The sequence below is a fragment of the Tetranychus urticae genome, chromosome 1, assembly GCF_039701765.1.
Source record: "Tetranychus urticae isolate SD_2017Ah chromosome 1, NJAU_TeUrti_SD_1.0, whole genome shotgun sequence".
Classification (NCBI taxonomy): Eukaryota; Metazoa; Arthropoda; class Arachnida; order Trombidiformes; family Tetranychidae; genus Tetranychus; species Tetranychus urticae.
In genome coordinates, this window is record NC_142958.1 from 9,041,180 (window position 1) to 9,064,604 (window position 23,425).

The 23,425-nt window shown below is 32.8% G+C and overlaps 8 protein-coding genes, 1 long non-coding RNA gene and 2 pseudogenes across 12 annotated transcripts; 4 read left to right on the forward strand and 7 right to left on the reverse strand.

The window, feature by feature from the left end:
* Window positions 1–78: 78 nt before the first annotated feature.
* LOC107365485 (elongator complex protein 3) lies at window positions 79–20,886 on the forward strand. Of its 2 annotated transcripts, none has more exons than XM_089270309.1 (4): window positions 79–154; window positions 211–510; window positions 603–1,853; window positions 20,795–20,886. In XM_089270309.1, the coding sequence occupies exons 1-4, from the start codon at window positions 133–135 to the stop codon at window positions 20,869–20,871; spliced, it is 1,650 nt and encodes a 549-aa protein (XP_089126435.1). In that variant the 5' UTR covers window positions 79–132; the 3' UTR covers window positions 20,872–20,886. The 2 variants fall into 2 exon arrangements, with proteins under 2 accessions (XP_089126435.1, XP_015788488.1); XM_015933002.3 differs by lacking the exon at window positions 20,795–20,886 and adding an exon at window positions 1,932–2,097.
* LOC107365493 (uncharacterized) lies at window positions 1,981–2,693 on the reverse strand. Its single transcript, XM_015933009.3, has 2 exons — window positions 2,557–2,693; window positions 1,981–2,400 (listed from the first exon to the last, which is right to left on the reverse strand). Exons 1-2 carry the CDS (start codon window positions 2,606–2,608, stop codon window positions 2,087–2,089), a joined length of 366 nt encoding a protein of 121 aa, XP_015788495.1. The 5' UTR covers window positions 2,609–2,693; the 3' UTR covers window positions 1,981–2,086.
* On the reverse strand, window positions 5,164–6,459 carry LOC107365488 (acyl-coenzyme A diphosphatase FITM2). Its single transcript, XM_015933005.2, has 2 exons — window positions 6,300–6,459; window positions 5,164–6,159 (listed from the first exon to the last, which is right to left on the reverse strand). Exons 1-2 carry the CDS (start codon window positions 6,359–6,361, stop codon window positions 5,181–5,183), a joined length of 1,041 nt encoding a protein of 346 aa, XP_015788491.1. The 5' UTR covers window positions 6,362–6,459; the 3' UTR covers window positions 5,164–5,180.
* gkt (tyrosyl-DNA phosphodiesterase glaikit) lies at window positions 6,775–8,866 on the forward strand. Its single transcript, XM_015933003.3, has 4 exons — window positions 6,775–7,736; window positions 7,831–8,393; window positions 8,485–8,602; window positions 8,668–8,866. Exons 1-4 carry the CDS (start codon window positions 6,854–6,856, stop codon window positions 8,739–8,741), a joined length of 1,638 nt encoding a protein of 545 aa, XP_015788489.2. The 5' UTR covers window positions 6,775–6,853; the 3' UTR covers window positions 8,742–8,866.
* LOC107365489 (AMMECR1-like protein) lies at window positions 8,485–10,157 on the reverse strand. The gene is made up of 5 exons (XM_015933006.3): window positions 9,813–10,157; window positions 9,610–9,720; window positions 9,333–9,538; window positions 9,042–9,227; window positions 8,485–8,969 (listed from the first exon to the last, which is right to left on the reverse strand). Exons 1-4 carry the CDS (start codon window positions 10,058–10,060, stop codon window positions 9,061–9,063), a joined length of 732 nt encoding a protein of 243 aa, XP_015788492.1. The 5' UTR covers window positions 10,061–10,157; the 3' UTR covers window positions 8,485–8,969; window positions 9,042–9,060.
* On the reverse strand, window positions 10,709–12,601 carry LOC107365487 (caspase-1). Its single transcript, XM_015933004.3, has 5 exons — window positions 12,446–12,601; window positions 12,251–12,329; window positions 11,914–12,164; window positions 11,651–11,826; window positions 10,709–11,576 (listed from the first exon to the last, which is right to left on the reverse strand). The coding sequence occupies exons 1-5, from the start codon at window positions 12,474–12,476 to the stop codon at window positions 10,998–11,000; spliced, it is 1,116 nt and encodes a 371-aa protein (XP_015788490.2). The 5' UTR covers window positions 12,477–12,601; the 3' UTR covers window positions 10,709–10,997.
* On the reverse strand, window positions 13,178–14,358 carry LOC107365492 (uncharacterized). Its single transcript, XM_015933008.3, has 4 exons — window positions 14,251–14,358; window positions 14,092–14,189; window positions 13,921–14,024; window positions 13,178–13,841 (listed from the first exon to the last, which is right to left on the reverse strand). Exons 1-4 carry the CDS (start codon window positions 14,279–14,281, stop codon window positions 13,427–13,429), a joined length of 648 nt encoding a protein of 215 aa, XP_015788494.1. The 5' UTR covers window positions 14,282–14,358; the 3' UTR covers window positions 13,178–13,426.
* On the reverse strand, window positions 14,965–16,496 carry LOC112539216 (elongator complex protein 3-like; annotated as a pseudogene). The gene is made up of 3 exons (XR_016201045.1): window positions 16,359–16,496; window positions 15,193–16,271; window positions 14,965–15,107 (listed from the first exon to the last, which is right to left on the reverse strand). The product of XR_016201045.1 is annotated as an elongator complex protein 3-like (transcript).
* LOC107365404 (tyrosyl-DNA phosphodiesterase 1-like) lies at window positions 16,541–18,424 on the forward strand. Of its 2 annotated transcripts, none has more exons than XM_015932891.3 (5): window positions 16,541–16,681; window positions 16,987–17,306; window positions 17,380–17,952; window positions 18,044–18,160; window positions 18,225–18,424. In XM_015932891.3, exons 3-5 carry the CDS (start codon window positions 17,818–17,820, stop codon window positions 18,393–18,395), a joined length of 423 nt encoding a protein of 140 aa, XP_015788377.3. In that variant the 5' UTR covers window positions 16,541–16,681; window positions 16,987–17,306; window positions 17,380–17,817; the 3' UTR covers window positions 18,396–18,424. The 2 variants fall into 2 exon arrangements, with proteins under 2 accessions (XP_015788377.3, XP_089126436.1); XM_089270310.1 differs by lacking the exon at window positions 16,541–16,681 and adding an exon at window positions 16,728–16,898.
* On the reverse strand, window positions 18,044–19,531 carry LOC149094512 (uncharacterized). Its single transcript, XR_016201046.1, has 3 exons — window positions 19,221–19,531; window positions 18,596–18,915; window positions 18,044–18,522 (listed from the first exon to the last, which is right to left on the reverse strand). It is a non-coding gene; the product is annotated as an uncharacterized LOC149094512 (long non-coding RNA).
* LOC149094513 (elongator complex protein 3 pseudogene) lies at window positions 19,550–20,786 on the forward strand (annotated as a pseudogene).
* Window positions 20,887–23,425: the final 2,539 nt, after the last annotated feature.

Below are 23,425 nucleotides of genomic sequence, written 5' to 3' on the forward strand. Positions count from 1 at the left end.
ACGAAATTGTGAATTTTGCAGAGTAAGCTAGTAATGCCATCTAGGGTTCATGCCGAGTTCAAACTGCTGGTTTTATGTTTGTGACCATTTGTTTTCATCGCAATAAATTTCAGTGACTAAATTTGTTTTAAAATGACTCGTCCAAAGAATAAAGGTAAGAATTAACTTTTTCATGATAACTTTAATTAATCTATTGTATTTTTCTGACAGGAAATGGTTTGACCAAACAACAACTTATGGTTGTGACTATCAATGAAATTATTCAGCATTTGGTTAAAGCACATGAGGAGGCTAAGGATGTAAATTTGACAAAACTTAAGTGTGACATATCTCGCAAATATGGTCTTGAGAATCAACCGAAGTTGGTTGACATAATCGCTGGTGTCCCTCAAGAATATCGGAAAATACTGCTTCCCAAGTTGCGAGCTAAACCGATCAGAACAGCCAGTGGAATTGTGGTTGTGGCAGTTATGTCTAAGCCTCACCGATGTCCTCATATAAACATGACTGGTAAGTCCATTTAATTATTGAACCTTATGTTTTGAAAATGTGTAATATCTTTTTTATTGACTCATAATTTACCTTTATTTTATTTTTTATAGGGAACATATGTGTATATTGTCCTGGTGGACCGGACTCTGATTTTGAATACTCTACTCAATCATATACTGGTTATGAACCTACATCAATGAGAGCAATCAGAGCTCACTACAATCCGTTTGTTCAAACTCGCAATAGACTGGACCAACTGAAACAACTGGGTCACGATATTGATAAAGTGGAATTCATCGTTATGGGAGGAACATTCATGTCTCTACCTGAAGAGTATCGGGATTATTTCATCAGAAATTTGCATGATGCACTATCTGGACATACGAGCTCTTCAGTTTCTGAAGCAGTTAAATTCAGTGAAAAATCTCGGACAAAGTGCATTGGTATAACTATAGAAACAAGACCAGATTACTGTCTCAATCGTCATCTAAGTGACATGTTATCTTATGGATGCACAAGACTTGAAATCGGTGTGCAGTCTGTTTATGAGGATGTTGCTCGTGATACTAATAGAGGACACACCGTTAAAGCTGTTAAAGAAACTTTTCAGTTCGCTAAAGATTGCGGTTTTAAAGTTGTAGCTCATATGATGCCAAACTTACCTAATGTTGATTTGGAACGTGATCTAGAGCAGTTTGTTGAATTCTTTGAAAATCCAGATTTTCGTGCAGATGGATTGAAAATTTACCCAACTTTAGTGATTAGAGGTACAGGGCTCTATGAACTATGGAAGACTGGTCGTTATCGAAGTTATCCTCCTAGTGTCTTAGTAGATTTTCTGGCTCAGATATTAGCCTTAGTGCCTCCTTGGACTCGAGTTTATCGTGTACAACGTGATATACCAATGCCTTTAGTTTCATCCGGAGTTGAACATGGAAATATAAGAGAATTAGCATTAGCCAGAATGGCTGACTATGGAACCACATGTAGAGATATACGAACCAGGGAAGTTGGTATCCAAGAAATTCATCACAAAATCAAACCCTATCAGGTTGAACTCGTTCGTCGAGATTATGTTGCAAATGGTGGCTGGGAAACGTTCCTTTCTTACGAAGACGTTCAACAAGATATTTTAATTGGTCTTTTAAGATTAAGAAATTGTTCACCTGATACTTTCCGCCCAGAATTGAAGGGCTGTTGTTCAATTGTAAGAGAATTGCATGTTTATGGTAGTGTTGTGCCTATAAGTGGAAAGGATCCAACCAAATTTCAACATCAAGGATTTGGTATGCTTTTGATGGAAGAAGCTGAAAGAATTTCACTCAATGAACATGGATCTACTAAGATCGCAGTTATTTCAGGTAATGTTTTTACTTTAACTTTATTCCGAATTTATTGTTAATACTTAATATTAATTGATCATAATTTCGTTTTTTCAGGTGTTGGAACCAGAAATTATTATAAAAAACTTGGTTACTCGTTGGAAGGTGTATATATGTGCAAATCTTTAATTTAATCAAAAATTGTTATTGAATTGAGATTCACAAAATGTTTTGTGTATTTTTCATTAAATATTATATTGTTTAATAAATGCTTAAAAATTAAGTATTGCTTCAATCAAGTTGATTAAATCATCAAGCTCCTCTGCTTGTTCTTTTGCAAGTTTTATTAATTCAGGATTATTGGATTCCCGTGCAGAAGCGATTGTTAAACGAAGAGCATTCAGTGCTGATTCCACTTTGCAAGCATTGATCACAATTTCCTTATTGATTGTCTTTTTTCTGGGTCTAATACAGTGGATCAAATTTCGTATTCCAGTTCTAGTTTTAACTCGATTTACAATTTGACCAACATTGATGGTAAGTCTTTTCAACGTATCTTCTAGATCATTTAATTGATCACAGCTAACTGTTTAAGAACGAAATCAAGAATAAAATAAAATAAAGTTAAATTGCGAATCTCGAGAAATCATTTTTTTGTTTATTGTTAGTTTTGACAAACACGGAAAATTAAATTTAAATACAAAACACAACTAGTGTAGCAAAACAAAAATTTAATACATACCGAGTATTAAAAAAAGTGGAGCAATCAGGCTAATATAGTGACCATTGAACATAGTAACAAATAATTTTGAATGACAATAATACAGTTATTAATAATTTGATTTTTTGTTTCATTTAAGTTGTACATTTAACCATACAAATGTAAAGTGAAAATGAAGTAAAGGTTAGTTTGTTGATTTAACAGAAGCAAGGAAACCAAACCACCTTGAATGATGTTTTAATGGCTGTTAGTTAATAAGTTAAGTCAGTTTCTGGTTTCCTCATAGTTTTACTTAATCTTTTGTCTTTCAACAAGAAAGTAATTCTTGATGAACTTGGATAATATTACATGTTTTGAATAAAATTGTTTAAAATTTTCGGATAATTTTATTACCTTTGGTATATCTGTTTCGTTGGCCTAGACATAATATCGGAAAATGTTATTCGAACTACTAACCATGAGTTCATGACTATCAGTTCAGATGGTTAATTTTCTGACTCAATATGGTGGCAATATTTCAAGTATTGTTTATGCATTCAATTTAGATTCACGATTAGATAGACTAATCCATGATTAGATTGATCTTATTCTTAAGCCAATTAATTGACATATTTAATGCTCTCTAGCCTTGAATAAGGAATAAGCTTCGATTTCAGTTACCATAATTAATAATGAGTCACAAGTCTTATTGAATGAATTTACTCTGACCAAAGTAGATCCATATTGAGCCTTGAATATTGAGTTTATATGAACTTGATCTAAAGCTTCAGATGTTAATTTTTGATGATACAGAGATCGCTGTAAACAAACTGTACAAAGCAAATGATGTGTCCGATTTGGATTGTTGAAAATGAAAGAAACGAAAGAGTCTAGATAATTATAATAAACAGTGTTTAATCTTAATCGATGATTAATAATTTCCATCTTGAATTGGATTAGCTCATTTTAAGAAATTATTACATAAGGATAAATTGAAACATTTTAATCAACAATTGTTTTCTTGAGGCAAACAAGTCAATTCAAAATAATCTTTCAAGTTTATTACTTTTCTCCAACTCTGATTAACCTTCTGAAACTATTTTGCATTCATCAGATTGTTTTCAATTGCTGTTACTGTGTGTTCATTAACAATTGCATATTTGTCAACATTTTTTTCTAATTAGCTGCTAGTTGGTTACAATTAATCGTTTCAGTTGATGATGAATTTGCAGAAAAAAAGAAGAAATTGTAATCAAATAAACATCAAGATTGGCAATTGTGAGAAACGATCAAGGTTTATCCTTGATTGAGTTAATACCAATTAATTACACTGTTTTACCCTTTCAATATGTCAGTTGAATTAGTGAACTATGCTCATTGATAAGCAATTAAAGCATTAACATAAAGAAACTCAAAGTATTGATTTGATAGTAATCACACTTATATTTGTATTATAACGGGCTCGTGATAGGCACTTTCTCTATAAATAATGTTTTTCTTCTTTCCCATTCTTATAACTGATAAATGAAATTGAAATAGTAAAAGAAAGGTTATCATCAACACCAATAGTGATTATCATGATCAAGAACAAAAACGTTTGCTTTCTTCAACATTATTTTGTTATCTCTAGACTCTGTTCCAAGTGAAAATGGATGAATTATTGACGCAAAATGAATCACTCAGAGTGAGATAAAATTTCACTGTTTCATGATAAACAGTCAAAAGAAGACAGTTGCATTCACAAGTTATTGTCGACTCAAGTAACTACACCTGAATAAAAAAGTGTCCAGTGAATATTGTTTCATCAATCATGTATTTTAAAATTGTTTTTCTTCTACTCATTTTATCGTCCATTGCTAATTCACAAGAACCAAACAGTACTCTTACTCCAGATAATTCAACAGAAAAAAGTGAAACAGAGGAAACTTTTACAGCTCCAGATTTTGAATCCGAGGTTATAACAGTGCCAAGCCCGAAAATTGAGGAACCGAAAACCGATAAGCCAGCGCCTGAGGATAATAAAGAGCCCAGTCCGGACTCAAAGCCAGAGGAAAAGAAAGAAGAAAAGAAAGAAGAAAATAAAGAAGATGCAAAACCTGGAAGTAATGATCCACCAAAAGAGCCAATTAAAGATGAAACGAAACCTGAACCTGAAACGCCAGAGAAACCAAATGAAAAGAAAGAACCTGAAACTCCAGCTCCAAAACAGCCTGAAAAGGCCTCTAGAACTGGACTAAAGAAAGGATCTGTGTGGGGAATCGCAATCGGTGTTATTGGTATGGTTGCTACCACTGGTTTCTTGGTTGTTTACATTTTAAAACGAAGACGTGGTGATGATCGACTGATTCGTTGATTTATTACGTTCAATTTACATCACTTACAACCAAGTTATCTCGTCCGTTTTCCTATTTTTTACTGCATTGTGATAAAATTTGTTTCATCTCTTCTTCTTTATCAACATCCAATCAACAAATTCATTGTATTATTACTATTATTGAACTTTCAAAATAACAATTATAATAGCCACCTTTTAATCAATCATAACTTTTATTGTTTCTTTCGTTACCATTGATTGGTGAAAATCACGTAACTAATTTAGCTGTGAGTCAGTTAACAATGGTGACAATAATGATAAAGAAAGAATAGGAATCGATTGTAAAAGTTATTTATTCTTTGATATGAGGCAGATTTTCAACTTTAAATACTGATGAAAAATATTTAGATTTATATAACAATTTGTAACCAAAAAACCATAAACCAACAGCCCAAAAGTAAGCAATTATCTTTTGTAAAGTTGTATGATAAAACAATATGGTCTGAAAAAGCATGAAATTCCAGATCAAGGTGAGAGCGGTTAATGCGAGAAAAAAACATCGTATAAAGATTTTGTATTTGGCGTAAATTAAATGCTGAGGATAATCTTGTCTCATTGTTTTTTGCCGATTTTGCTGCGCAATGAATAATCTTTCACCAAAAGGTTCCCAACCTTTCATCACGGAACACTCTTCCATTATAACTAGCAAGGAGAAAAGCAATATAAATGTGTGACCGCTAATATCAAAACCAATCCATTTGTGGCCACTTTTAGCACAAGCATCTTCTGTTGTAAAATCAGAAGATGTGCAAGAGGTTGTTGCATTTTCAAACCAAGTAAAGGCACTAGTTGAAATATACCAGAAAAGAGTATTTATCCACAAACGCAGCAGATCTTTGTTACTTAAAGTTAACCATAACTTGATTATGAGCGATGAATTACAATCACGATAATTTTTTAAATGTGAGGATCTAGATGATGGTGAAGTATCATCTCTTAAAGATCTTTGATGGACTTCAGATTTATGTGGTGCATCACTAGCTGCTGAGATTTGACTAGTCATGTGAATGAAAGGGCCCAGAAGTACAATTGTCCAAAACCAGCCAATTTTGACAAACCATTGATTAAGAATTCCCTTCTTATTTGACTGAAACGGGACTATTGTGGATACAAAATTAGGTAAATAATCACCAAGGAGACCACCAACAACAATCATCACCAAATAAAAAATTAGTCTTTTCCTTATATTGACTCCAATAGTAAGTCTACGGCATAATGTTAATACAATCATCATAGTCACATGAGAAAAATCTGTTGAGGTCGTGATTAATCTGGTTTGAAAAAAAAGAAAAGAAAATAGATGATTTGTATTAGATAAATCAGGTCATTTCTTAATACAGTTTCAAGATTACAGGATACAGGTTACAGGAAAGGAAAAATAATTGTAAAATGAAAAACGTTGCTTAATTACCTTGGTTCTTTGCTCATTATGTCCCTCCAATAGCTGATTAAACGTAGAGTATCCTCTGTCATCAATTATTTAATTTAAGTATCGATAAAATGTTAATCGTGAAAAAATTAGATCAAGTTCCAAATCAATGCATTACATAATCAGAAAAGATAAGTTCACTTGTAAACACTGTTAAGTTAACAGTTGTGTCAACATTTTCGAGATTACTTCATTTGCCATCTAGTGAGGAAAAAGATAACTAAAACTTAATTTAATTCGAATTTTGTTTAAATATCAACTTAATTAACAGTGTTTAAAATAATATCAAACATTTTTTGATTGAATTTATCATCGAAATAGTAAAAATCAAAACAATTCTGCTGGTACCATGACTATTAATGGTGTTTTTTGGGTTGAGTCATTATTGAATCATTTCCCGCCTAGATGCAACTAGAAACAGCTGTTTGGGAAAACATTTTTGTAAACAAATGCTCTTATGCTTACAATTGTTTCCTGTTTTTGAACTTTTCATCTTTTAAATCTTTTATTATTTCAGTATTTATTGTGTAACCGAGATGCCTCTTGAGGAGTGTAAATACGGTCCAGCTTGTTACCGAAAAAATCCATCACATTTCCAGGAATTCAGTCATCCTTGGTTAGAAGAAGCCATTATGGATAGTGATGAATCAAAGAAACCTTGTATTCCTTGTATTAATGAAGATGCCACTCCGGAAATTATTGAAGATCAAAATTGTGCAAAAGATGAGATTCATTTAAACAAAAGAAAAAGATCGGACTCAACAAGCTCATCTAACAGTTTATCAAAATCACCAATCACCAAGACCGCAAGAATTCAAAGCAATCCTCTTAATATGTATCTTACCAAAGTTAAAGGAATGGATGAAAGTGTCAATAATTTTTGTTCTATTGGTATTATTGAAATATTATCAAGTAAATGGGGACAGCTCCAAGAGTCAGCTCAATTTAATTACATGTTTGAGATCGAATGGCTAATCGACAAGTATCCGCCGTGTTTTCGTCACTTACCAATGCTTTTAGTTCACCAGGATAAAAGAGAAACTACAGCTCAATTAGAAGCTGAAACAGCTCCTTATGGAAATATTGATTTAGCCAAAGCCAGATTAAATGATGCATTTGGAACACATCACACTAAAATGATGCTACTGCGATACGAAGATACTCTTCGAGTTGTAATTCATACAGCAAATCTGATTGAACAAGATTGGCGAGAGAAAACTCAAGGAGTTTGGCTGTCACCACTATTTCCTCTTTTTAAAGAAGATGAGGAACCAAGAGACAAGTCTCCAACTAAGTTTCAGACGGATTTAATTTTATATTTAAGATCATATAAGAGCAAAGCCGTTGATCATTGGTGTGAGTTATTGAAGAAATATGATATGTCAGAAGCCAAAGTGTTCATCATTGGATCAACTCCTGGTAAGTTTATTCTTGATATCTGGCAAAAGAGTAACGCTCTTTGCATGTGACTCATAAAACTTTTCTCTAATCACTAATTCATAATTTATTTCAGGACGGCATACTGGCGCTGATTTGCATAAATTTGGGCATATGAAATTAAGAAAAATTTTATCATCAAATCATGCAACTTGTGAAAACGTTCAAGCTAATTGGCCAGTAATTGGTCAATTTTCTAGTATTGGCTCACTTGGAGCGAAATCTGAAGCATGGCTTCAAGGCGAATTCCTACAGAGCTTAGGAACTACACCCAAACGATTCACTGCATTTACCAAACCTCCATTAAAATTAGTTTTTCCTTGTGTTGAGGATGTCAGAAATAGTTTAGAAGGTTATAAAGCAGGAGGTTCATTGCCTTACAGTGATTCAACTCATCAGAAACAATTGTATCTAACAAAATTTCTTCATCGATGGAAAAGTGATACAAAAGGAAGAACTCGTGCCTCGCCACACATTAAATCATATTTCAGAGTTTCTCCTGACATGAAACAAATTCACTATGCAGTTCTAACCAGCGCAAATCTCTCTAAAGCAGCCTGGGGTGGTTTAGAGAAACAATCTTCTCAACTTTGCATACGATCTTATGAACTTGGAGTCCTATTTCTACCAAAGATTTTTGTAAGTATAGTTGTTTAATATTTGGAAGATAAATATTTGAAAACTCCCTTACTCTTTCTAATGATATTTTTGATATTTTTATTGATTTCAGGGACAACAAGATACCTTTGTTGTTTCAGACGGTCTTTTAGTGGACGGTGACGGAGAAAAAGATCCTATTTCATTCCCAGTGCCTTTTGATTTACCTCTAACTCGTTATGGAGATGAAGGTAAAAATTTTTTGTAGTTTCTTTTTGCATAGATTAATATTATAGATTTATATTTTTTTGTTTAGATCAACCATGGAGATGGGATGTTTGTTATAAAAGTATTCCAGATTCTCATGGAGATGTGTGGATTCCTTCTTGAAGAAAACTTGAAGAGAAAAATGAATTTTAAAAGATTAAGAAAAACTAAAAATTATTTTTGTAATGAAGGAAAGAAAACTGATATAAAATTTTATTGAAAGAAATAAAATATTCGAGAAAAAGTTACTATCTTGCATCGCTGACAAAGATTATTGAAACTGATGCTAGATTATCATTAATTAGGAATAAATTGAGGCTTTGCAGAGGCAATGAAGCTATAATTGATGATCTGAAAAATAGAGAAAAAGAAAATAAATTATATTGAAAAGCATATGCATAGTTTAATTTTAATCCATCTTACCGTTAACTAAATTCCACAATCAGGAACATTTTGTGCGTGCAAAGTCTTTGTATTCTTGATAACTAACAGTAATTTTTTCACTTTGATAGCGAGTCAATTTGATAGACGAACGAACGTTCGGAGATATAGGCCCTTTAAATCCACCTTTACGTAGCAAAGAATCGATAGTTTGACATCTATCCCACCCTGTCGATAGAAATGAAAATTGCATTGAATCATTAAAAATTGAAATGATAGCATGGTTTGACAGATGTGAAAGAAATGAAAAATAGGTTAAACTCATTTTGCAACCTTGCTCCGGGGCTATTTCAGGTAGAAAGGTGGCAGTTCTTCGATAGCCCTTTTCAGTATAAAATTCTATCCTTATCCCGTGGATTCCAATTTCCCAATCCAGATAATTATCTCCATCTTCAAAATGTCGCAGAATGGAAACTGAAACGTGCAATTTTGGGAATTCTTCCTTCGTAATCGGAGCAAATCGACTGTCTTTGAAAGCACTAGATGAATATTATGTAAACATAAGATGTTAGATATTGAAGACATGACCTAGTTGCATTTAAATACATACCTTGTTACTGCATACTCACGAAGTCCAAGTTGAAGGTTCATTGCATTGAAGGTACCAATACATCCTCTTAATTTTTTATCTTCTCCAATTTTCCAGGTAACAAAAAGGGGACTGAGAGAGTGAGAGAAAGAGAGAGATGGAATGGTGATGAAATCATGAAATCATAAGATAAATGGGTTGAATTTGCTCAATTATATACTTACTAAGATTCGCTAGGGAATGGTGGTGATTTAGGTGGCTCAGTGGAGTGAAGATGAGAGAAAAGGACGTCAAAACAGAAAAAACACATATCTACTGAAGCAATCATTCCACCTCTGGAGTTGTATCGAGATACACTCCGTGAACTTGACGGATTCGGTGAACATTGACACAGATTTATGGAATTCATATTATGGCAGTTACATTGTTGATTGTATGCCTGTTCACCATATCTTGCTGTTTGCTGCGACATTTTCCTTTAAATCTACCTGGAAACTCAGCTATTAGTGATCTAATCTGCTAATAACCGTAGTTAAAACGATCATAGAACTACAATAAACAGAAGTAAGAAGGTAAACTGAAATGTAAACTGTTAGATTTTCTTTGTTTGCATTTTGAAGGTTTTATTCCCACCCAACTGTTATTTCAGCGCGATTTATAAACAAATTTGTTACCTTATTAAAATCAAATAGGCAATGATTTTTTATTAATATAAATAATTCTTGGTGTCAAATTAAACTATCTTCTATTTATAAATATGATTCTTTTGGACTAGTTATGATTTAATGCAAGAAGCATTTTTAAATGTACTAATGACTTGCAGACTACATAAATGTTAGGTTGTAGATGCTCTCCATCGGTTTCCTTTTTTTATTCAGCCTGCTGAATGTATTAAATTATGACTAATTAAAATATGGATGTAGCTAAGTAAACAGTGTTAGGGGAAATGAGTGAGTGTTGATACACAAAATTATCCCCATAGCTGGAAGCTCAATAATCTGTTAGACTATTATTTGATGATCTAACCATTGAAAAATTCAAGTTTTGTTTACTTCGCCGAGATGAAGAACGAGGTCCATGTTGATCTTTCAGCTCAAAATAAATTCAAGGTCATTCTACATTAGATTATATTAGTGAGGATTTTTAATAAATAGTACAATAAAATTAAAAAGCAATTTATCAGAAATTCAAAATTAAACTTGAAATTTAGAGCTGTAGACTAATAAAAAAGTATAAAATAGATTGAACCACCAGAGACAAAAAAGGCAGAGAGAGTAAGAGAGAATTGAGTTTTTTTTGTAACAAAAATAATGCATAGAATTGAATTTGAATTGAGATTAAAGGTGGTGATGCTTGAAACAGAATTTTTGAATTAATCTAAAAATTTGAGCTTGCAATAAAAACTGGTGTTAAATCTTTACGTCTTTTGTAACTTGTTGAGTTATGGCGTTAGTTTGTATTTGCTGTACTTCTGCAGTGTTCATGACTCTCGTTGATACTGCAGTTGTTGTTGAACTGCTGTTCGAAACAATTACAGTTGATACCATTTGCTTGTTGATATTCTCGATGACTTGGTTTGTATCTTTGACACTATTAGATGCAGCTACTCGGACCTCATTTTTTGTTTTCTTAGATCTAAGAACAAGTCTTCGAGTCAACATGTGGACAGTTGAAGGGGCTTGTTTCTGTTTATCGAATTTCTTGTCATTAGTCATTGATGAAGTATAATCATATGCAACCTTACGATTAACTTTTGTCATGATATCGAGAAAAGATAAATCGTTACCATGCATTAACATGACTTCAGCAAGTGATTGCATGAACCAAGATCCATCTCGAGTGTTGCGCCACGAATAGTAGCCAGGAACCGTGGAGTAAGCAATTAAGAAATCAGCCCAAGTAGGTATTGTATAATAACGAGCACTGTCCGTTTCATCGCCACCAATTTTCAAAATAACTCCCGGGTCTAATTTGTCTCCTCGACATGCCTAGAAATAATCAAATTGAAATGAAAATGAGTAAAATGTGTAATAAAAAACTGAAAAAAATGATTCAAGCTCACCTGGACAAAGAAAAGTTTTGGTTTTCCAGCGAGTGTTGGGCAATTATCGGCAGTGAAATGTGTGAAAAGCAGATCAATTGGATATTTATCATTTCTTGCCCACAAATTTGCTTGATCACCATGTGTCATTATACAACAGGCGAAGCAATCAGCATCCGAGTGGTCCTCTTTAGAGACTGCAGAATTAAAAAAAGCAGAAGAAAAGGTGGAATTAAAGAGAGAAGAAACAATTGATTTAAAGATCGGAAGAGCGTTATACTTACGAGCTTTCAACATAGTAATAAGTTCAGCAACGGTAAGATCATCGTAAGTTTTTACATCAAAACCATATTCATTGAAACATTTCCTCAATGCATGAGCATCGATTTCAGTCCCTTTTCTTTCATTGAGAGACTTTTCATCGAAATATCGGTGGTTAAAAATGACACATTTTCCTCGTCGTTTATGGCTCATCAAATATTCATCTCCAGGATCACTCAAGAGTGCAGAATTTTTCTGCTTAAATAAAGAGATTCTTGAAAAGAGAATAAAAACAGAAAAATTAAGTTAAAAAACAAAGAGATTATAAATAATGAAATATGACAACGTTATATTACATACCGAAGGAAATTGCTATCAACTTCATCGATTGCTTTCTGTGTTTCTTCATCTATAATTTTCGGAAAACAGCTTGGTTTGCCTGTAAGAATAGGAAGAAGATAAATTTTGAAATAGATTAATACACAAAAACAAACAATAAAAGCTCTGGAAGACATCGATCTTGAGAAGCGGCTAAAATATTAAAAAATTACTCACATGTTTCGATAACATCGGCTCCTTCAGACATAATAAGATTCACAAATCAAAATAAAGGTGATTATCGACACAATGAAGTTGCAAATTAATTAAATTAGAACCAAAATATCAACAAAAAAAACAAAGTTTGCAATTTGCAAAGATGAAGATGAATCCAGAAGGAGACAAAGAAACAAAGAATGGGAGTGAGATTGTGATTGGTTATGGCCTTGGTAACTGAAATTTGAAAAAGCAATAACTCCCAAATACAAGATTTGAATAAAACTGTAACACACAATCAACAATTATAAATAATCCAATGGTTCAAATTATTATGAATAAACTTATTGTTTAAGATTAGACCAAGTTGTGAAAAACTGAAAGATGAGGCAAATCTGGTTTACACATTATGACCTGTCTAACAAAAATACATGTATGGGGTGTTGAGAAAGTTTATGCACAACTTTGGGGGAAAAAATTTAATTTTCTATTTATACGCAGTTGAGGGATTTTTTCCCCTTGCATAAACTTTCTCAACACCCCATACATGTTATCTCAATATTACTATAGCAACCGCAAATCTCGATAAAAGTCTGTGATGAAATTGCAATGTGATTTAGATAAACCTTATTGTTATGAGTTTGACAGTGAAAATAGTATAAAATTGTGACAAAGATAATAAGAAGGAACCAGCAGACTGGCCTTGCTTTTTGAATTAATGAGTGTCTAGTTAATTACTACTTCAAGTTGGTTTAACAGTATTAAGTTTATTTTTTCAAGCAGTTAAACATCATATGCTATGAATGATTCAGATGTATCATGACCATGAAAAATGTAGAGATAAACAAGTTTGTCCTCGAACCATCTCATACACTGAGACAAGGCTAGAATCAGAAATGTCCGATCTCCGATGAAAAATAAAGGACTGAAAAGGGCTTCGGTCAGCATAGTAAATCATCTCAGACTCAGGTTATGAAAAATGAAAAAATGAATTGATGAATGTTAACCACGAGTTCTCATATAAAGGTTCATATCAACAAATACGCGTCTTATCCCTTCATTTGCATATTCCCAGTAACGAGCATTACAAATAGATCTAAAATATTGATAAACATTGAATCGTCTGCAAATCTCGCTTGAATCCCTTGATGGCGCGACGAGAGACGCAATTTTCGCATGCAATTGATCGTTATTGACGATATCTTTTAATTTGTTGAAGAAACTTTTGCTAGCTTTATATCGACAAAAATCATGTCTGCATCCTCCTTCTGGAACTACTCGTTCAGGTATCAGGGTAAACCAAATACAAAAATGTTGCATGCTGAAAGTAGCTTCACAAACGAGATGAAAACTTCCTTCAGCAAAACTTATTGCATCGCAGATTTCACCCTTACTGGGGCCATTGCGCTCAGGATACCTATGAAAGAATTGAAAAGTAGGCAATGTAGATGAAAAAGTTAATATTGTTTCGATTAGTGATGAAAATGATTAATTACTCGACACTCCAGTAAATGTCATAATAGTCTAACTGCTCTGTAAATGGGTGATATAGAAATATTTCGTTATTATATCTGCTTGGTATTCCAGTTATTGATTCAAACTACAAATTCACAAAAACAAAATAGGAATAAGTTATTCGTTGTCAATAAATTGCCAACCTAACTTACCTGTTCGTATAATTGTAGCGGTTTGTATGAAAATTTATCATCATTCCAATCAATGACCACGTCGTGATATTTACCTAAATGCTTCACTTTGAATGTAGCTAATGAAATGAAAGGCTATGAGTTACTTCAAATTCCAGGCAAAATATAAATAAAACTTACTTTTATCAGAATTGTCATTCTGTCGCTCCATTTTAAACAAATAATATCAATATGAATATGAATCTTGGAATAGGAAATAGGTGGAAGAACAAGTTGTTTCAACGGAAAACAAAAGTAAAACTGACAAATTTTTGGTTCCTCACAAAGAACTAGGTTATTGGGCAAAACAAGTTTCGACTCAAGCAAAAGCGCTCTTTTCAAAGAAATTCAATGGAAAAGTACATGTAAATCTGAATGCAATGATATCAAGGAATAAAAAATCATATTTTTTCGACTTTTATCATTTTATTTCTACATTTATTTAAGTTTATTGAAAAGACTCTTCTTTTTCTTGTCCAATCAGCCGCGTGTCCTCGAGTAAAGGCATATCTGATCGTCTGACTGTCGCCAATATCTTTCATGACACATAGGCAAGAAATATTGTAGGACATTGAATTGTCTAAGAATCTCATCCAGTTAAATATTTGTCAATGGTTAGTTGGAAGACATGACTTTTGCATTCAATTGATCATTATTGAATATATCCTTCACCTTGTTGAAAACAGTTTTAGTATTTTTATATTGACAGAAATGATGACAGCATTCTCCTTGTGGCACCGAACTTTCAGCAACTAGGTAATAATGAATAATAGCAAAGGATGAAGATGATTTAATCAACTCGATTGAAGCAATACTTAATTTTTAAGTATTTATTAAACAACATATTTTTTAAACATTATAATTTTTTAATGAAAAATACACAAAACATTTTGTGAATCTCAATTCAATAACAATTTTTGATTAAATTAAAGATTTGCACATATATACACCTTCCAACGAGTAACCAAGTTTTTTATAATAATTTCTGGTTCCAACACCTGAGAAAAAGAAATTATGTTGAATTAATATCAAGTTTTGAGTATTAAAAATGAATCTGCAATAAAGTCAAAGTAAAATTAATGCCTGAAATAACTGCGATCTCAGTAGATCCATATTCATTGAGTGTAATTCTTTGAGCTTCTTCCATCAAGAGCATTCCGAATCCTTGATGTTGAAATTGGTTGGATCCTTTCCACTTATAGGTACAACACTACCATAAACATGCAATTCTCTTACAATTGAACAAAAGCCCTTCAATTCTGGGCGGAAAGTATCAGGTGAACAATTTCTTAATCTTAAAAGACCAATTAAAATATCTTGTTGAACGTCTTCATAAGAAAGGAAGGTTTCCCAGCCTCCATTTGTGTTAGATTTCTTGGATACCAACTTTCCTGGTTCTTATATCTCTACATGTGGTTCCCTAGTCAGCCATTCTGGCTAATGCTAATTCTCTTATATTTCCATGTTCAACTCCGGATGAAACTAAAGGCATTAGTATATCACGTTGTACACGATAAACTCGAGTCCAAGGAGGCACTAAGGCTAATATCTGAGCCAGAAAATCTACTAAGACACTAGGAGGATAACTTCGATAACGACCAGTCCCATAGTTCATAGAGCCCTGTACCTCTAATCACTAAAGTTGGGTAAATTTTCAATCCATCTACTCGAAAATCTGGATTTTCAAAGAATTCAACAAACTGCTCTAGATCACGTTTTAAATCAGCATTTGGTAAGTTTGGCATCATATGAGCTACAACTTTAAAACCGCAATCTTTAGCGAATTGAAAAGTTTCGATAACATCTTTTCAGTTTCTTTCTCTAACATGTCACTTAGATGACGATTGAGACAGTAATCTGGTCTTGTTTCTATAGTTATTTCAATGCACTTTGTCCGAGATTTTTCACTAAATTTAACTGCTTCAGAAACTGAAGAGCTCGTATGTCCAGATAGTGCATCATGCAAATTTCTGATGAAATAATCACGATACTCTTCAGGTAAAGACATGAATGTTCCTCCCATAACGATGAATTCCACTTTATCAATTTTCCAATCCAGATAATTATCTCCATTTTCAAAATGTCGCAGAATGGAAACTGAAACGAGCGATTTCGGGAATTCTTCCTTCGTAATCGGAGCAAATCGACTATCTTTGAAAGCACTAGATGAATATTATGTAAATATAAGATGTTAGATATTGAAGGCATTGACTAACATGACCTAGTTGCATTTGTTACTGCATACTCACGAAGTCCAAGTTGAAGGTTCATTGCGTTGAAGGTACCAATACAGTCTCTTATTTTTTATCTTCTCCAATTTCCCAAGTAACAAAAGGGGACTGAGAGAGTTGAAACGATGATTGAATCATGAGATAAATGGGTTGAAGTCGCTCAATTATTGATACTTACTAAGACTAGCTAGGGAATAGTGGTGATTTTGGGGGTTAAGTTGGGTGAACATGAGAAAAAGGACGTTGGAACAGAAGAAAAATATCTACAGAAGCAATCATTCCGCCTCTAGAGTTATATTGATATACATTTAGTGAACTTAACAGTTAAAAAATTCAGTATGGTAAGTTTAATCCTCTTTTTTACTTTAGTGATTTTATACTTGTATATATATATATATTTTTTTATTGGAATTCATCAACAAAAGTTCATCTCATGAGTAACATTGCGTCCTTCTTTACCGACAAATATCATGACGTTATGTCAGTGGCAGATCGAGGGCGCAAAAGTGGCCGCTCATGTATTCACCTCTTCCGACGATCACCATTTGCCTTTCTTATGTGTGTTTTGTGATATGCGTGAATGTTGTGCATCATCAACTTTGTGCAATTTATTGATTTTTCATAAAACGTTACTCTTTTTTTACAGAGTACATCTGACGGCGCTTTTTTTTGGTGTGATGCCACCCAACTTTCCTTCACTTTTACAACATCTGACCTTCGGTCACCATCTGTATTGTCAGAATTCAAAAACGCAGTTAAACAAGCGGCGGGAATCCCTGACCATGCAAATTGTCCTCGAATTTTTTATCATTTCATGGGCGAAGACCAACGGGTATTTACGAAGCAAGATGTAGTGGGTCTAGTTCTCAGTCATAAAAATACGCAGAAATTTCTTCTTATTGAGATATTTGGTGAAGTTATACGTCTGAGGACTGAATATAACAATGATGATTAATTTAGTTAACGGTAAGATGGATTAAAATTAAACTATGGATTTGCTTTTAAATATAATTAATTTCCTTTTTTCATTATTTTTCAGATCATCAATTATAGCTTCATTGCCTCTGCAAAGCCTCAATTTATTCCTAATGATAACATAGCATCAGTTTCAATAATCTTTGTCAGCAATGCAAGATAGTAACTTTTTCTCGAATATTTTATTTCTTTCAATAAAATTTTATATCAGTTTTCTTTCCTTCATTACAAAAATAATAATCAAGGCGAATTCCTACTGGGAACTACACCTAAACGATTTACTGCATTTGCCAAACCTCCGTTAAAATTAGTATTTCCTTGTGTTGAAGATGTCAGAAATAGTTTAGAAGGTTATAAAGCAGGAGGTTCATTGCCTTACAGTGATTCAACTCATCAGAAACAATTGTATCTAACAAAATTTCTTCATCGATGGAAAAGTGATACAAAAGGAAGAACTCGTGCCTCGCCACACATTAAATCATATTTCAGAGTTTCTCCTGACATGAAACAAATTCACTATGCAGTTCTAACTAGCGCAAATCTCTCTAAAGCAGCCTGGGGTGGTTTAGAGAAACAATCTTCTCAACTTTGCATACGATCTTATGAACTTGGAGTCCTATTTCTACCAAAGATTTTTGTAAGTATAGTTGTTTAATATTTGGAAGATAAATATTTGAAAACTCCCTTACTCTTTCTAATGATATTTTTGATATTTTTATTGATTTCAGGGACAACAAGATACCTTTGTTGTTTCAGACGGTCTGGTAGTGATCGGTGACGGAGAAAAAGATCCTATTTCATTCCCATTGCCTTTTGATTTACCTCTAACTCGTTATGGAGATAAGGTAAAAATTTTTTGTAGTTTCTTTTTGCAGAGATTAATATTTTAGATTTACATTTTTTGTTTAGATCAACCATGGAGATGGGATGTTTGTTATAAAAGTATTCCAGATTCTCATGGAGATGTGTGGATTCCTTCTTGAAGAAAACTTGAAGAGAAAAATGAATTTTAAAAGATTAAGAAAAACTAAAAATTATTTTTGTAATGAAGGAAAGAAAACTGATATAAAATTTTATTGAAAGAAATAAAATATTCGAGAAAAAGTTACTATCTTGCATTGCTGACAAAGATTATTGAAACTGATGCTATGTTATCATTAGGAATAAATTGAGGCTTTGCAGAGGCAATGAAGCTATAATTGATGATCTGAAAAATAATGAAAAAAGGAAATTAATTATATTTAAAAGCAAATCCATAGTTTAATTTTAATCCATCTTACCGTTAACTAAATTAATCATCATTGTTATATTCAGTCCTCAGACGTATAACTTCACCAAATATCTCAATAAGAAGAAATTTCTGCGTATTTTTATGACTGAGAACTAGACCCACTACATCTTGCTTCGTAAATACCCGTTGGTCTTCGCCCATGAAATGATAAAAAATTCGAGGACAATTTGCATGGTCAGGGATTCCCGCCGCTTGTTTAACTGCGTTTTTGAATTCTGACAATACAGATGGTGACCGAAGGTCAGATGTTGTAAAAGTGAAGGAAAGTTGGGTGGCATCACACCAAAAAAAAGCGCCGTCAGATGTACTCTGTAAAAAAAGAGTAACGTTTTATGAAAAATCAATAAATTGCACAAAGTTGATGATGCACAACATTCACGCATATCACAAAACACACATAAGAAAGGCAAATGGTGATCGTCGGAAGAGGTGAATACATGAGCGGCCACTTTTGCGCCCTCGATCTGCCACTGACATAACGTCATGATATTTGTCGGTAAAGAAGGACGCAATGTTACTCATGAGATGAACTTTTGTTGATGAATTCCAATAAAAAAATATATATATATATACAAGTATAAAATCACTAAAGTAAAAAAGAGGATTAAACTTACCATACTGAATTTTTTAACTGTTAAGTTCACTAAATGTATATCAATATAACTCTAGAGGCGGAATGATTGCTTCTGTAGATATTTTTCTTCTGTTCCAACGTCCTTTTTCTCATGTTCACCCAACTTAACCCCCAAAATCACCACTATTCCCTAGCTAGTCTTAGTAAGTATCAATAATTGAGCGACTTCAACCCATTTATCTCATGATTCAATCATCGTTTCAACTCTCTCAGTCCCCTTTTGTTACTTGGGAAATTGGAGAAGATAAAAAATAAGAGACTGTATTGGTACCTTCAACGCAATGAACCTTCAACTTGGACTTCGTGAGTATGCAGTAACAAATGCAACTAGGTCATGTTAGTCAATGCCTTCAATATCTAACATCTTATATTTACATAATATTCATCTAGTGCTTTCAAAGATAGTCGATTTGCTCCGATTACGAAGGAAGAATTCCCGAAATCGCTCGTTTCAGTTTCCATTCTGCGACATTTTGAAAATGGAGATAATTATCTGGATTGGAAAATTGATAAAGTGGAATTCATCGTTATGGGAGGAACATTCATGTCTTTACCTGAAGAGTATCGTGATTATTTCATCAGAAATTTGCATGATGCACTATCTGGACATACGAGCTCTTCAGTTTCTGAAGCAGTTAAATTTAGTGAAAAATCTCGGACAAAGTGCATTGAAATAACTATAGAAACAAGACCAGATTACTGTCTCAATCGTCATCTAAGTGACATGTTAGAGAAAGAAACTGAAAAGATGTTATCGAAACTTTTCAATTCGCTAAAGATTGCGGTTTTAAAGTTGTAGCTCATATGATGCCAAACTTACCAAATGCTGATTTAAAACGTGATCTAGAGCAGTTTGTTGAATTCTTTGAAAATCCAGATTTTCGAGTAGATGGATTGAAAATTTACCCAACTTTAGTGATTAGAGGTACAGGGCTCTATGAACTATGGGACTGGTCGTTATCGAAGTTATCCTCCTAGTGTCTTAGTAGATTTTCTGGCTCAGATATTAGCCTTAGTGCCTCCTTGGACTCGAGTTTATCGTGTACAACGTGATATACTAATGCCTTTAGTTTCATCCGGAGTTGAACATGGAAATATAAGAGAATTAGCATTAGCCAGAATGGCTGACTAGGGAACCACATGTAGAGATATAAGAACCAGGAAAGTTGGTATCCAAGAAATCTAACACAAATGGAGGCTGGGAAACCTTCCTTTCTTATGAAGACGTTCAACAAGATATTTTAATTGGTCTTTTAAGATTAAGAAATTGTTCACCTGATACTTTCCGCCCAGAATTGAAGGGCTTTTGTTCAATTGTAAGAGAATTGCATGTTTATGGTAGTGTTGTACCTATAAGTGGAAAGGATCCAACCAATTTCAACATCAAGGATTCGGAATGCTCTTGATGGAAGAAGCTCAAAGAATTACACTCAATGAATATGGATCTACTGAGATCGCAGTTATTTCAGGCATTAATTTTACTTTGACTTTATTGCAGATTCATTTTTAATACTCAAAACTTGATATTAATTCAACATAATTTCTTTTTCTCAGGTGTTGGAACCAGAAATTATTATAAAAAACTTGGTTACTCGTTGGAAGGTGTATATATGTGCAAATCTTTAATTTAATCAAAAATTGTTATTGAATTGAGATTCACAAAATGTTTTGTGTATTTTTCATTAAAAAATTATAATGTTTAAAAAATATGTTGTTTAATAAATACTTAAAAATTAAGTATTGCTTCAATCGAGTTGATTAAATCATCTTCCTTCTTTGCTTGTTTTTTTGCAAGTTTTATCAATTCAGGATTATTCGATTCCCATGCAGAAGGAATCGTTAAACGAAGAGCATTCAGTGCCGATTCCACTTTGCAAGCATTATTGCAAATTCCTTATTCCTTATTCCTTCCACAATTTCCTTATTGATTGTCTTTTTTCTGGGTCAAATACAGTGGATCAAATTTCGTATTCCAGTTCTAGTTTTAACTCGATCTACTGTTGATGACATAAAGGTCGATGGGTTGCTGGTTTAGTCAATGAATCGGTTAATGTTGATGCAAATAAAGGTGATTTTATCAAAAGTTGAGTTAAAAGAGTAAATTTTTTACTGTAAATCAGGTAAACAAGGCAACTGATTAAGAGGATAAACAGAATAGCACAAGAACACACTTTGAGTCGAGAACGTTTCTCACGTCCAATTGGTTTAATTATCTTAATTTTACCAATTGTCATTGAAGCATCATCATCGTCTAATGATAAATTTCGGACTTGATGGTTCACTCGACGACGATCATATGCCGATTTGAGGGATGATTTTTTTGGATAACTTTTCTTTTCTCGATTGTTATTGGCAACATCATCAAATAGTAAAACATTTTCTTCATCAACATCTTCACCATCATTATCAAATTCATCATCATCATTCTCATCCAACTCTTCATCTTCTTCATCAAGAATATTGATTGTTGTTGTTGGTGTTGACATGATTGGCTTCATTGGTCGTAATCGATAACCATTGATTTTGTAAAAAGGTTTCATTGAACTAATTTACTAATGAAAGGTAATCAAAGAAACATTTCAAATCTCATGCATTAAATCACATTTTATTGTTAAACATATGTTTAGACCTGAATTTGATCAGAATTTTATTTCGCTATATTGAGTCGAATCGAATTTTTCAACATTCGATTAATAATTTGATTCCTTTGAACAACAATTTAAGGCGACTCTGATTAATATTCGCAATCATTGGATGTCGGTGTTTAGTAATTAATATGTGTAAGACTTGGTAGACTAACAAGGGAAGGTGCCTAAGTGGTACGGTCCGATTCAGGAAATTTTATGATAAATCGATAGAAATGAGGGAAAAAACATGTCTGGTGAAATTTTAGGACTTGCAAATTTTCGCTTCAATTTTTATTCAAGTTTTCAATTCTTAAAGTCAACTTCACCTATGAAAAATTACCATTATGAAGCTCTGAACAACATTGATTATGTTTGCTTTTTTATGAAATGTCTTTGTTTTTGCCATTTTCAGCTTATTCCAATGGACCTTATTAGACTTTAAATTAGAATAAAAATTGAAGCGAAAATTTGCAAGTCCTAAAATTTCACCAGACATGTTTTCTCCCTCATTTCTATCGATTTATCATAAAATTTCCCGAATCGGACCGTACCACTTAGGCACCTTCCCTTGTAAGTAAAAATTGGTTTAACATAAAATTTCCATAGAAGGGGTTTTTGAACTTATTTTGCGATTTGAATGAAAATCCTATTGGAAAATCCCATAAAAAATGGTCAAAAAATGAGTTTTCGAAATCTCAATTTGAAAATTTAATAATGATAAAAATTAGAAATCCAAATTTTGCACATTATGATCTAACAGTTATATGGCCATTAAGTTTTCGATCAATGTGAATTTTTGATATGATTTTAATTTTTTCATTAAGAATATCAATGAGTTTTGCCACTTTCAAATGCACTTGGCAAATTTCTTCTTCTTAATAATTTTGATTAGCTAATTAATTATAGTTGATTAACTCCGATCGAGGCAAAAAATGGCCTAAACACAAAAATATAGATGCTTTTGTATCCCTTGAAATTATTGAGCCCATCGAATAAATCTGAATTATTCAAAATCGAAGTGAAAGTCAGTGGATAAAAACGTCAAAACTTTTTGATAACCTTAATACAATTGACTTAACAGTTTAAAGATACTGCGGAGCCATCTGCTGATAACTTTTCTATTTATCATTTAATCATGGAAAGAGCGAAAAGATGTTGAGAATAGAGAATGAAGAGTTTTCGATCTGAATTTATTTTCTCATGAAGAGCCGTTAGATTTGGAATAATGAAGAAACTAGGTTAAATTCGTTTCGTTCAGTTAGAGATTAATGCACAAAAGTTAGTACGATTATCAAAAGATGAAAGAAACAATAAAAGCAAGTTTCTTCGAAACAAATTGAGACCAAATTATTGTCTACGGTTATTGCATCTGGTAGCTTACTATATTAAATATTATTAAATATATCAATTAGTTGGCTTGAGAATAAGTAAGGATCAATCTAACCATGGATTAGTCTATCTAATCGTGGATTTCAATGAACGTATAAACAATTTTGAAATATTTCCACCATATTGAGTCAGAAAATTTACCATCTGAACAGATAGTAATGAACTCGTG